The sequence below is a fragment of the Agelaius phoeniceus genome, chromosome 38 (assembly GCF_051311805.1).
Source record: "Agelaius phoeniceus isolate bAgePho1 chromosome 38, bAgePho1.hap1, whole genome shotgun sequence".
In the NCBI taxonomy this organism is placed as follows: domain Eukaryota; kingdom Metazoa; phylum Chordata; class Aves; order Passeriformes; family Icteridae; genus Agelaius; species Agelaius phoeniceus.
The window spans coordinates 1,394,899-1,408,098 of record NC_135304.1 but is presented as its reverse complement, the minus strand read 5'-3'; the positions used below and the strand labels follow the sequence as shown (position 1 = coordinate 1,408,098).

General features: G+C 60.4%; 1 protein-coding gene across 1 annotated transcript in view; it reads right to left on the bottom strand.

Annotated features, from left to right (window-relative positions):
- HUWE1 (HECT, UBA and WWE domain containing E3 ubiquitin protein ligase 1) overlaps nucleotides 1–13,200 on the bottom strand; it is a 106,261-nt gene that overhangs the window by 74,661 nt on the left and 18,400 nt on the right. Inside the window, 8 exon segments of the mRNA XM_077172441.1 lie at nucleotides 7–102; nucleotides 1,483–1,605; nucleotides 3,433–3,660; nucleotides 5,189–5,420; nucleotides 7,187–7,309; nucleotides 8,658–8,874; nucleotides 10,285–10,491; nucleotides 11,682–11,782. Of these exon segments, the coding sequence (XP_077028556.1) occupies nucleotides 7–102; nucleotides 1,483–1,605; nucleotides 3,433–3,660; nucleotides 5,189–5,420; nucleotides 7,187–7,309; nucleotides 8,658–8,874; nucleotides 10,285–10,491; nucleotides 11,682–11,782 (1,327 nt within the window).

The window sequence follows — 13,200 nt, the reverse complement described above, 5'->3', positions numbered from 1 at the left end:
TCCCACCTCTGGGGACTCGGCGCGCTGCTCCATGGGGATGTCCTGGCCCAGGGACATGGCGATGGCTCTCATCATCTGATCCTCCTCTGACATGCTCAGGTCCTGGGAGGCAGCGTCAGGGGCTGTGAGGACCCCCAAGAACACCCCAAAATCCCCCAAGAGCATCCCAAAAACCTCCAGGTACCCCCAAAAACCCCCAGGTACCCCACAAACCACCCAAACCACCTCAAAATCCACCAGGAACTCCCAAATCCCTCCAAAGCACTCCAAAAATTCCCCAGGACCTCACCCTCAAACCCCCCAGGAACCTCTAAAAAACACTTAGGACCCCCCAAAACCCCTTGAGATCCCTCCCAAAGCCCCCCAGGAACCTCTAAAAAACACTCAGGACCCCCCAAAACCCTTTGGGATCCCTCCCAAACCCCCCAGGAACCTCTAAAAACCACTCAGGACCCCCCCCAAAACCCCTTGGGATCCCTCCCAAACCCCCCCAGGAACCTCTAAAAACCACTCAGGACCCCCCCAAAACCCCTTGAGATCCCTCCCAAACCCCCCCAGGAACCTCTAAAAAACACTGAGGACCCCCAAAACCCCTTGAGATCCCTCCTAAACCCCCTCAGGAACCTCTAAAAACCACTCAGGACCCCCCAAAACCCCTTGGGATCCCTCCCAAAGCCCCCCAGGAACCTCTAAAAAACACTCAGGACCCCCCAAAACCCCTTGAGATCCCCCCCAAAACCCCTTGGGATCCCTCCCAAAGCCTCAGGAACCTCTAAAAACACTGAGGACCCCCCAAAACCCCTTGAGATCCCTCCCAAACCCCCAGGAACCTCTAAAAACCACTCAGGACCCCCCCAAAACCAATTAGGATCCCTCCCAAACCCTCCAGGAACCTCTAAAAAACACTCAGGACTCCCCAAAACCCCTTGGGATCCCTCCCAAAACCCCTTGAGATCCCTCCCAAACCCCCCAGGAACCTCTAAAAACCACTCAGGACCCCCTAAAACCTTGGGATCCCTCCCAAACCCCCAGGAACCTCTAAAAACCACTTGGGACCCCCCCAAAACCCCTTGGGATCCCTCCCAAATCCCCCCAGGAACCTCTAAAAACCACTCAAAACCCCTTGAGATCCCTCCCAAACCCCCAGGAACCTCTAAAAACCACTCAGGACCCCCCAAAACCCCTTGGGATCCCTCCCAAATCCCCCCAGGAACCTCTAAAAAACCACTCAAAACCCCTTGGGATCCCCTCCCAAACCCCCCAGGAACCTCTAAAAACCACTCAGGACCCCCCAAAACTCTTTGGGATCCCTCCCAAACCCCCCCCATTTCCCCTTCCCCCATTGCAGGACCCCCCCAAACCCTCGCTGATGCCCCAAACCCTCCTTATCTCCCTTCCCCCACTGCAGGACCCCCCCAAACCCCCCCCATTTCCCTTTCCCCGCTCCAGCCCCCCCAGCTGTGCCCCCCCAGCCCCACTGACCCGTGCTGAGCCCCCCATGAGCGGGGGTGGGTGGGTGAGCAGGTACTCGGTGGCCTGCTCCATGGTGTTGGTGTTGAGCAGGGCCTCCATGGCGTGCTCCCGGGAGAAACCCATGTCCATCAGCTGGGGAGGGGGCACACACAGGGGTCAGGGGGGATTGGGGGGCACGGGGAGGGGTTTGGGGGGCACGGGGAGGGGTTGGGGGCCACGGGGAGGGGTTTGAGGAGGAGCTGGTGGGATCTCCCACCTCCCATTTTGCCATCGCATCCCCCCAGTTTTTCTCTTCCACCCCATTCTTCCCTTCCACCTCCTATTTTTTTTGTCCCACCCCTCAGTTTTTGACATCCCATCCTTCAGTTTTTCAGCCTCCCACCCCCCATTTTTCAACATCTCATACCTCACAATTTTTTGTCCCACCCCTCTTTCCTGTCCCACCCCTCAGTTTTTGAGCTCCCACCCCCATTTTTCCATCCCACCTCCCACCCCCATTTTTTCCCCTCCCACCCCTCACTTTTCAGCCTCCCACCTCCATTTTTCCATCCCACCCCCATATTTTCCCCTCCCACCCCCATTTTTCCATCCATCCCTCCCTTTTCTGTCCCACCCCCTCAGTTTTTGATGCCCCATCCTTCAGTTCTTGAGCTCCACCCCCATGTCTCCATCCCACCTCCCATTTTTTTGTCCCACCCCTCAGTTTTCGGTCCCACCCCATCCTTCAGTTCTTGAGCTCCCACCCCCATTTTTCCATCCCACCCCTCACTTTTCAGCCTCCCACCTCCCATTTTTCAACATCTCATACCCCCAATTTTTTGTCCCACCCCTCACTTTTTGACCTCTTATCTTTCAGTTCTTGAGCTCCCACCCCCATTTCCTCCATCCCACCCCCATATTTTCCCCTCCCACCCCCATTCTTCCCCTCCCACCCCCATTCTTCCCCTCCCACCCCAATTTCTCCATCCCACCTCCCATTTTTTTGTCCCACCCCTCACTTTTCTGTCCCACCCAATCCTTCAGTTTTTGAGCTCCCACCCCCCATTTTTTCCCCTCCCACCCCCATTTTTCCATCCCACCACTCAGTTTTCAGCCTCCCACCCCCCATTTTTCAACATCTCCCACCCCCATTTTTCCCCTCCCACCCCCATTTTTCCATCCCATCCCTCCCTTTTCTGTCCCACCCCCTCAGTTTTTGATGCCCCATCCTTCAGTTCTTGAGCTCCCACCCCCATTTCTCCATCCCACCTCCCATTTTTTTGTCCCACCCCTCAGTTTTCGGTCCCACCCCATCCTTCAGTTCTTGAGCTCCCACTCCCATTTTCCATCCCACCCCTCAGTTTTCTGTCCCACCCCCCATTTTTCAACATCTCATACCCCTACATTTTTTGTCCCACCCCTCAGTTTTTGACCTCTTATCCTTCAGTTCTTGCGCTCCCACCCCCATTTCTCCATCCCACCTCCCATTTTTTTATCCCATCCCTCACTTTTCTGTCCCACCTCTCAGTTTTTTCCATCCCATCCTTCAGTTTTTGAGCTCCCACCCCCGTCTTTCCATCCCACCCCTCACTTTTCTGTCCCATCCCTCACTTTCCTGTCCTACCCCTCAGTTTTCAGCCTCCCACTCCATATTTTCCCCTCCCACCCCTATTTTCCCCCTCCCACCCCCATTTTCCCCTCCCACCCCTCAGTTTTCTGTCCCACCCCTCAGTTTTTCCCCTCCCACCCTCAGTTTTTCCCCTCCCACCCCTATATTTTCCCCTCCCACCCCCATTTTTCCATCCCACCCCTCAACTTTCTGTCCCACCCCCTCAGTTTTTTCCATCCCATCCTTCAGTTTTTGAGCTCCCACCCTCATTTTTCCCCCTCCCACCCCCATATTTCCCCCTCCCACCCCCATTTTCCCCCCTCCCACTCCCATATTTTCCCCCTCCCACCCCCCATATCCCATCCCCACACCTGCTGCAGCTGCTGCTGGTTGACGTGGGGCTCCCTGCGGGCTCCCCCCTCGTCTGCCCCAGGCTCGTCGGGCGCGGGCCCCTCTCGCTCGCGGCCCAGGCGCTCGCGCAGCAGCGGCTCCGCGCGCAGGATGTGGCACAGGATGGCCAGCATGGACTCGGCCATGCGCCCCCCGTACACCTTCAGCGGCCGCCGCTGCCACAGCTGCTTGATGCAGGCGAAGGCGGCCTGGGGACGCGCGGGGAAAACCGTGGGGACACGGTGGGACATGGTGGGGACATGGTGGGACATGGTGGGGACAGCGGCGGGGACACGGCGGGGTATAGGGGGATACGGTGGGGATATGGCGGGGAGAAGGTGGGGACATGGCAGGGAGAAGGTGGGGACATGGTGGGACATGGTGGGGACGTGGCAGGGAGCAGGTGGGGACATGGTGGGGACACAGTGGGGACATGGTGGGGACATGGCAGGGAGCAGGTGGGGACACGGTGGGACATGGTGGGGACAGCGGCGGGGACACGGGGGGGTACAGGGGGGATACGGTGGGGAGAAGGTGGGGAGAAGGTGGGGACATTGTGGGGACATGGCAGGGAGAAGGTGGGGACATGGTGGGACATGGTGGGGACATGGTGGGGACATTGTGGGGACATGGCAGGGAGCAGGTGGGGACATGGTGGGGCCACAGTGGAGAGAAGGTGGGGACATGGTGGGGACATGGTGGGGACACGGTGGGATATAGGGGGGAGAAGGTGGGGACATGGTGGGGACATGGTGGGACATGGTGGGGACAACAGCGGGGACATGGGGGGGTACAGGGGGGATACGGTGGGGACATGGCGGGGAGAAGGTGGGGACATGGTGGGACATGGTGGGGACATGGTGGGGACAGACAAGGACATGGTGGGGACACAGTGGGATATAGGGGGGACACGGTGGGGATATGGTGGGGACATGGCAGGGAGAAGGTGGGGACATGGTGGGGACATGGTGGGACATAGTGGAGACAGACAAGGACACGGTGGGGACAGGCAAGGGACATGGTGGGCATTCAGTGGGGACACAGTGGGAATATGGTGGGGAGAAGGTGGGGACATGGTGGGGACATGGCAGGGAGAAGGTGGGGACATGGTGAGGACACAGTGGAGAGAAGGTGGGGACATTGTGGGGACATGGTAGGGACACGGTGGAGACAGACAAGGACACGGTGGGGACACAGCGGGGACACGGTGGGGACAGGCAGGGGACATGGAGGGCATTCAGTGGGGACACGATGGGGATATGGCAGAGACAAGGTGGGGACACGGGTTTTGGGGAGGGGGGGATTGCAGCTTCCCCCCCAACCCCCATATCCCCCCACTCAAACCCCATTACCCCCATCCCAAACCTCATTTTTCTCCCTTAAACCCCATTTCCCCTTCCCCAAACCCCATTTCCCCCTGCCCAAACCCCATTTCCCCCTGCCCAAACCCCATTTTCCCCTTCCCAAACCCCATTTCCCCCATCCCAAACCCCATTTCCCCCTCCCCAAACCCCATTTCCCCCTCCCAAAACCCCATTTCCCCTCCCCAAACCCCATTTCCCCCTCCCCAAACCCCATTTCCCCTCCCCAAACCCCATTTCCCCTTCCCCAAACCCCATTTCCCCTGCCCAAACCCCATTTCCCCTGCCCAAACCCCATTTCCCCCTCCCCAAACCCCATTTCCCCTCCCCAAACCCCATTTCCCCCTTCCCAAACCCCGTTTTTCCCCCTGCCCACCTTCTGGGTGACCACGAGGAAGCGCAGGGCGCTGAAGGGGGGGTGTCCATGCGGGGGGGCCTTGGCAGGCAGCGCGTGGGGGGACTCCAGCACCGTGCTGGGGTTCACCATCTTCTCCACCAGCATCAGCCACGCGTCCAGGAACTCACCGGTGCCGTCTGGCAGGTCAGGGTGCTCCAGACCCTCCCCAACCGGCACCTTGCCCCCCATGGACAGCGCCCAGTTAAAGGTCCTGGGGGGGAAAAAGGGATTTGGGGTGTTGGGAGGGACCCCGAGGTCATGGGAGGGACCCCAAGGTCATGGGAGGGACCCCGAGGTCATGGGAGGGACCCCAGGGTCATGGGAGGGACCCCAAGGTCATGGGAGGGACCCCCAAGGTCATGGGAGGGAACCCAAGGACATGGGAGGGAACCCAAGGTCATGGGAGGGACCAGTAAAGGGTCTGGGGGGAATATGGGTGTTGGGAGGGACCCTGAGGTCATGGGAGGGACCCATTAAAGGGTCCGGGGGGACAAAGGGATTTGAGGTGTTGGGAGGGACCCCCAAGGTCATGGGAGGGACCCCCAAGGTCATGGGAGGGACCCCAAGGTCATGGGAGTGACCAGTTAAAGGTCCTGGGGGGGGAAAAAGGGATTTGGGGTGTTGGGAGGGACCCCAAGGTCATGGGAGGGACCCGTTAAAGGGTCTGGGGGGAATTTGGGGTGTTGGGAGGGACCCCGAGGTCATGGGAGGGACCCCAAGGTCATGGGAGGGACCAGTTAAAGGGTCTGGGGGGGACAAAGGGATTTGGGGTGTTGGGAGTTTCCCCCCACCCACAGGAAGGGAGTTGGAGGGGTCAGTGTCCAGGGTCAGGGTCAGTGTCCAGGGTCAGTGTCCAGGGTCAGGGTCAGGGTCAGTGTCCAGGGTCAGGGTCAGTGTCCAGGGTCAGTGTCCAGGGTCAGGGTCAGTGTCCAGGGTCAGTGTCCAGGATAGGGGTCAATGTCCCAGGGGGGTCCCAGGATCAGTGTCAGTGTCCAGGAGAATTAGTCTGGGTCTGTGGTCAGTGTCCAGCGTCCATGACCATTGTCCAGTGTCCACTGTCAGTGTCCAGGGTCAGGGTCCAGGGGCATTGGTCAGTGTCTGGTCAGGATCCACAATCAATGTCCTGTGTCCATGGGCAGTGTGTGCTCAGCATCCATAATCCATGTCCTGTGTCCATGGTCAGTGTCTGGGGCCCATGGTCAGTGTCCTGTGTCCATGGGCAGTGTCTGGGGTCCATGGGCAGTGTCTGGGCAGTGTCTGGGGCCCATGGTCAGTGTGTGGTCAGCATCCACAATCCATGTCCTGTGTCCATGCTCAGTGTGTGGTCAGCATCCACAATCAATGTCCTGTGTCCATGGGCAGGGTTCAGGGTCCATGGTCAGTGTCTGGGCAGTGTCTGGGGCCCATGGGCAGTGTCTGGGCAGTGTCTGGGGCCCATGGGCAGTGTCTGGGGCCCATGGTCAGTGTCTGGGCAGTGTCTGGGGCCCATGGTCAGTGTCTGGGATCCATGGGCAGTGTCCTGTGTCCATGGGCAGTGTGTGCTCAGCATCCATAATCCATGTCCTGTGTCCATGGGCAGTGTCTGGGCAGGGTCTGGGGCCCATGGTCAGTGTCTGGGGCCCATGGGCAGTGTGTGGTCAGCATCCACAATCAATGTCCTGTGCCCATGGTCAGTGTCTGGTCAGTCTGGTCAGTGTCTGGGGCCCATGGGCAGTGTCTGGGCAGTGTCTGGGGCCCATGGGCAGTGTCCAGTGTCCGGTCAGTGTCTGGGCAGTGTTCAGGGCCCATGCTCAGTGTCTGGGCAGTGTCTGGGGTCCATGGGCAGTGTCTGGGGCCCATGGGCAGTGTCTGGGCAGTGTTCAGGGCCCATGCTTAGTGTGTGCTCAGTGTCCAGTGTCCAGTCAGTGTCTGGGCAGTGTTCAGGGCCCATGCTCAGTGTGTGCTCAGTGTCCAGTGTCCAGTCAGTGTCCAGCTCACTCGAAGAGGGCGTTGTGGCCGCCGGAGCAGAGGAATTTCTGCAGCATGAGGTGATAGGGGAACTTGCGCTCGTCGAAGAGCATGGGCGACGTGAACCCCACGGAGCAGATGAAGAACGTCAGCCTGGGGGCACGGGCTGGGTCAGAGCTGGGCAGGGCACTGGGCACTGGGCACAGGCACTGCTCAAGCTCCGTCCCTGGAGGTGGCAGAGCCGTCCCTGTCCCTGTCCCTATCCCTGTCCTTGTCTCTTCCATCCCTGTCCCTGTAATCCCAGCCCTTCCCCTTTCCAAGCCTGCCCCATTCCCAACCTCACCCCTCTCCCGCACCCTCCCTGCCCCATTCCCACTCCCAGATCCTCCTGTTCCAGCCTCAGCCCTACCCTATTCCCAGCCCTGCCCATTCCCATTCCTGTTCCCATCCCATTGCCCCCACTGTCCCTGTGGTCACTGACCAGAACTGTGGTGTGGGGGTGTAGGGGGGTGGTTGCCAGCTCAGCCCCTTGGGTCAGCGCCGAGGCCATGCCCATCCCATCCCATCCCATCCCATCCCATCCCAGTTTCCTGTTCCCATCCCAGTTTCCTGTTCCCATCCCATCCCAGCTCCTGTTCCCATCCTATCCCATCCCAGTTCCTGTTCCCATCCCAGTTCCTGTTCCCATCCCATTCCATCCCATCCCAGTTTCCTGTTCCCATCCCATCCCAGCTCCTGTTCCCATCCTATCCCATCCCAGTTCCTGTTCCCATCCCAGTTCCCATCCCAGTTCCTGTTCCCATCCCAGTTCCTGTTCCCATCCCATCCCATCCCAGTTCCTGTTCCCATCCCATCCCATCCCATTCCATCCCAGTTTCCTGTTCCCATCCCATTCCATCCCATCCCAGTTTCCTGTTCCCATCCCATCCCAGTTCCTGTTTCCATCCCAGTTCCTGTTTCCATCCCAGTTCCTGTTCCCATCCCAGTTCCTGTTCCCATCCTATCCCATCCCAGTTCCTGTTCCCATCCTATCACATCCCAGTTCCTGTTCTCATCCCAGTTCCCATCCCAGTTCCTGTTCCCATCCCATCCCATCCCATCCCATCCCAATCCCATTTTCCCCACTGTCCCCATGGTCACTGACCGGAACCGTGGCGTGGGGGTGTAGGGGGGCGGTTGCCAGTTCAGCCCCTTGGTCAGCAGCCAGGTCAGTGCCAAGGCTGTGCCCATCCCAGTTCCCATCCCAGTTCCTGTTCCCATCCCAGTTCCAGTTCCCATCCCCAATCCCACTGTCCCCATTTTCCCCGCTGTCCCCATGGTCACTGACCGGAACCGTGGCGTGGGGGTGTAGGGGGGCGGTTGCCAGTTCAGCCCCTTGGTCAGCAGCCAGGTCAGTGCCAAGGCTGTGCCCATCCCAGTTCCCATCCCATCCCATCCCATTCCATCCCATCCCAGTTTCCTGTTCCCATCCCATCCCATCCCTGTCTCCGTGGTCACTGACCGGAACCGTGGCGTGGGGGTGTAGGGGGGCGGTTGCCAGCTCAGCCCCTTGGTCAGCAGCCGGGTCAGCGCCGAGGCCGTGGCGCGGGCGGCCGCGGTGGGCGCGGGGGCGGCGGCGGCCGCGTGGTGGCTGCGGCGCTGCCGCACCGGGGAGCCCACGCACAGCTTGACCAGCAGCCCAAAGAGCTCGGCCAGAGCCCGGCCCAGCCGCGACGAGGCTGTGGGGACATGGGGACAGTGAGACCCCGAGTGGGGACAGAGGGACACAGGGGATGTGGGGGACACAGGGGACAGAGGGACACAGGGGATGTGGGGGACACTGGGGACACAGGGGACAGAGGGACACAGGGGACAAACTCGGTCAGAGCCCAGCCCAACCGTGATGAGGCTGTGGGGACATGGGGACAGTTGAGACCCTTGGGGGGGGACAGAGGGACACGGGGGATGTGGGGGACACAGGGGACACAGGGGACAGAGGGACAGGGGGGACAAACTTGGCCAGCGCCTGGCCCAGCCACGATGAGGCTGTGGGGACATGGGGACAATGAGACCCTTGGGGGGGGACAGAGGGACACGGGGGACACAGGGACACGGGGGACACAGGGGACAGAGGGACACAGGGGACAAACTCGGCCAGAGCCCAGCCCAGCCACAATGAGGCTGTGGGGACATGGGGACAGTGAGACCCCTGAGAGGGGACAGGGCTGAGACGCCTGGCATCCCCCAGGCTGTTCTAGAGGCCCCTAACACAGTTTTGGGGTCCCTCAGGCCATTTTGGGGTCCCTCAGGCCATTTTGGGGGTCCCTCAGGCAGTTTTTAGAACCCCCAACCCCATTTTTGGAGCCCCCTACCCCAATTTTCAGGACCCTCAGGCCATTTTTGAAGCCCCCTACCCCAATTTTCAGGACCCTCAGGCCATTTTTGGGGTCCCCCAAGCCGTTTCTGGAGCCCCCAGACTCATTTTTAGAACCCCCTAACACAGTTTTGGGGTCCCTCAGGCCATTTTGGGGTCCCTCACGCAGTTTTTAGAACCCCCCCAATCTCATTTCTGAAGCCCCCAACTCCATTTCTGGATCCCCCAGGCCATTTTTGAAGCCTCCTACCCCAATTTTCAGGACCCTCAGGCCATTTTTGAAGCCCCCTACCCCAATTTTCAGGACCCTCAGGCCATTTTTGGGGTCCCCCAAGCCGTTTCTGGAGCCCCCAGACCCATTTTTAGAACTCCCTAACATAATCTGGGGTCCCTTAGCTTGGTTTTGGGGTCCCTCAGGCCATTTTGGGGTCCCTCAGGCAGTTTTTAGAACCCCCCAACCCCATTTCTGGAGCCCCCAACTCCATTTCTGCATCCCCCAGGCCATTTTTGAAGCCCCCTACCCCAATTTTCAGGACCCTCAGGCCATTTTTGAAGCCCCCTACCCCAATTTTCAGGACCCTCAGGCCATTTTTGAAGCCCCCTACCCCAATTTTCAGGACCCTCAGGCCATTTTTGAAGCCCCCTACCCCAATTTTCAGGACCCTCAGGCCATTTTTGAAGCCCCCTACCCCAATTTTCAGGACCCTCAGGCCATTTTTGGGGTCCCCCAAGCCGTTTCTGGAGCCCCCAGCCCCATTTTCGGGTCCCCCCTCACCGGAGAGCAGGGGTTTGATCTGTTTGATGCGGGCGGCCATGGCCGGGGTGATCTTGGCCTTGGCTTTGGGGTCGCTGGCGCTGGGCTCGTCCGTCTCCATGGGGGCCAGGGGCTCCCCCTCCAGCCCCATCCCCTCCAGCAGCCCCTGGGCTGGGGGGGGGTCACTGCCCACCCCCCCTGCAGGAGCCGGGGCCTCCACCTCGCCCTCTGTGGGGGGAATGGGGTGAGAGACCCATGGAGACCCCCCAAAAGTGACCCTGCCCACAGAGACCCCCCAAAAGTGACCCTTCCCACAGAGACCCCCAAAAACGGGAAATTCCTACAGAGACCCCCTCCCAAAACTGACCCTGCCCACAGAAACCCCCAAAAACTGGAAATCCTAGAGAGACCCCCTCCCAAAAGTGACCCTGCCCACAGAGACCCCCCAAAAGTGACCCTGCCCACAGAGACCCCCCAAAAGTGACCCTGCCCACAAAGACCCCCAAAAACTGGGAATTCCTACAGAGACCCCCAAAAACTGACCCTTCCCACAGAGACCCCCAAAACCTGGGAAATCCTACAGAGACCCCCTCCCAAAACTGACATTTCCTAGAGAGATCCCCCCAAAATTCACTTTTCCCACAGAGACCCCTCCAAAAACCTCCCAAAATCCCCCCAAACCCTCCCAAAAACCCCTCAGAAATCCCCCCAAACCCTCCCAAAATCCCTCCCAAAACCCTCCCAAATCCCCCCAAACCCTCCCAAAACCTCCAGAAATCCCCCCAAACCCTCCTGAAATCGCCCAAATCCTCCCAAAGCCCTCCCCAAACCCTCCCAAAACCCCCCAAACCCTCCCAAAATCCCCCCAAACCCTCCCAAAAACCCCCAGAATCCCCCCCAAACCCTCCCGAAAACCCTCCAGAAATCCCCCCAAACCCTCCCCAAACCCTCCCAAAACCCTGAGAAATCCTCCCAAACCCTCCCAAAAACCCCCAAAAATCCCCCCCAAACCCTCCAAAACTCCCCCCAAACCCTCCCAAAAAACCCCAAAAATCCCCCCAAAACCTCCTGAAATCCCCCCAAACCCTCCCAAAAACCCCCCCCAAAATCCCCCCAAACCCTCCCAAAACCCTCCAGAAATCCCCCCAAACCCTCCTGAAACCCCCCAAAATCCCCCCAGACCCCCAGAAATCCCCCCAAACCCTCCCAAAATCTCCCCCAAACCCTCCAAAACTCTCCCCAAACCCTCCCAAAAACCCCCAAAAATCCCCCCAAAACCTCCAGAAATCCCCCCCAAACCCTCCCAAAATCCCCCCAAACCCCCAGAAATCCCCCCACATACCCCCAAATCCCCCCAAACCCCCCAAACCCCCATCAATCTCCCCCCAAGTGCCCCCCAAGCCCTTCCCCAGCCCCACCTGGCCTGCGGCCGCCCTGGGGGGGGCTGGGGGCCGTTTTCTCCTCCTTGGGCACCAGTTTCTGCATGTCAGCCTGGCCAAACTCACAGCCTGGGGGGAGGCTGGGGGGGCACGGGGGGGTCACGGGGCTGGGGGCACCTCCTGGGCACCACAGAGCCCCCCCAGGGCCCCCCAGTGCCCCCCAGTAACCTGGAAAGGGGGGGGGGGGTACAAACACTGGGAGCAGCACAGCTGGATCAGGCCAGTGTCCCCAAAACCTCCAGCAGGGCCCTCACAGTGCCACCCAAAGCCTCACCAGTGCCACCCAAACCCTCACCAGTGCCACCCAGTGCCACCCAAAGCCTCACCAGTGCCACCCAAACCCTCACCAGTGCCACCCAGTGCCACCCTAACCCTCACCAGTGCCACCCAGTGCCCCCCAGTAACCTGGAAAGGGGGGGGGGGGTACGGACACTGGGAGCAGCACAGCTGGATCAGGCCAGTGTCCCCAGAACCTCCAGCAGCACCACCCAGTGCCACCCAAAGCCTCACCAGTGCCACCCAAAGCCTCACCAGTGCCCCCCAGTGCCACCCAAACCCTCACCAGTACCCTCCCAGTAAGCTGGTGAGGGGGTACGGACACTGGGAGCAGCACAGCTGGATCAGGCCAGTGTCCCCAAAACCTCCAGCAGTGCCTCCAGTACCCTCCCAGTGCCCCCCAGTGTCCTCCAAACCCTCACCAGTGCCCACCCAGTACCCTCCCAGTGCCCCCAGTGCCACCCAAACCCTCACCAGTTCCTCCAGTGCCCCCCCAGTGCCCCCCAGTAACCTGGAAAGGGGGGGGGGGTACAGACACTGGGAGCAGCAGAGCTGGATCAGGCCAGTGTCCCCAAAACCTCCACCAGTGCCCTCACAGTGCCACCAAACCCTCACCAGTGCCACCCAGTGCCACCTAAACCCTCACCAGTGCCACCCAAACCCTCACCAGTGCCCCCAGTACCCTCCCAGTGCCACCCAAAGCCTCACCAGTTCCTCCAGTGCCCCCCCAGTGCCCCCCAGTAACCTGGCAAGGGGATACAGACACTGGGAGCAGCACAGCTGGCTCAGCCCAGTGTCCCCCCAGTGTCCCCAAAACCTCCACCAGTGCCCTCACAGTGCCCCCCAAACCCTCACCAGTTCCTCCAGTGCCCCCCAAACCCTCACCAGTGCCCCCCAGTGCCACCCAAACCCTCACCAGTGTCCCCAGTACCCTCCCAATGCCCCCCAGTGCCACCCAAACCCTCACTAGTGCCTCCCAGTGCCCCCCAGTGCCACCCAGTGCCACCCAAACCCTCACCAGTGTCCCCAGTACCCTCACAGTGCCCTCACAGTGCCCCCCAAAGCCTCACCAGTGCCACCCAAACCCTCACCAGTGTCCCCAGTACCCTCACAGTGCCCTCACAGTGCCCCCCAAAGCCTCACCAGTGTCCCCCAGTGCCCCCCAGTGCCCCCCAGTAACCTGGTAAGGGGGTACAGACTCTGGGAGCAGCACAGTTGGCTC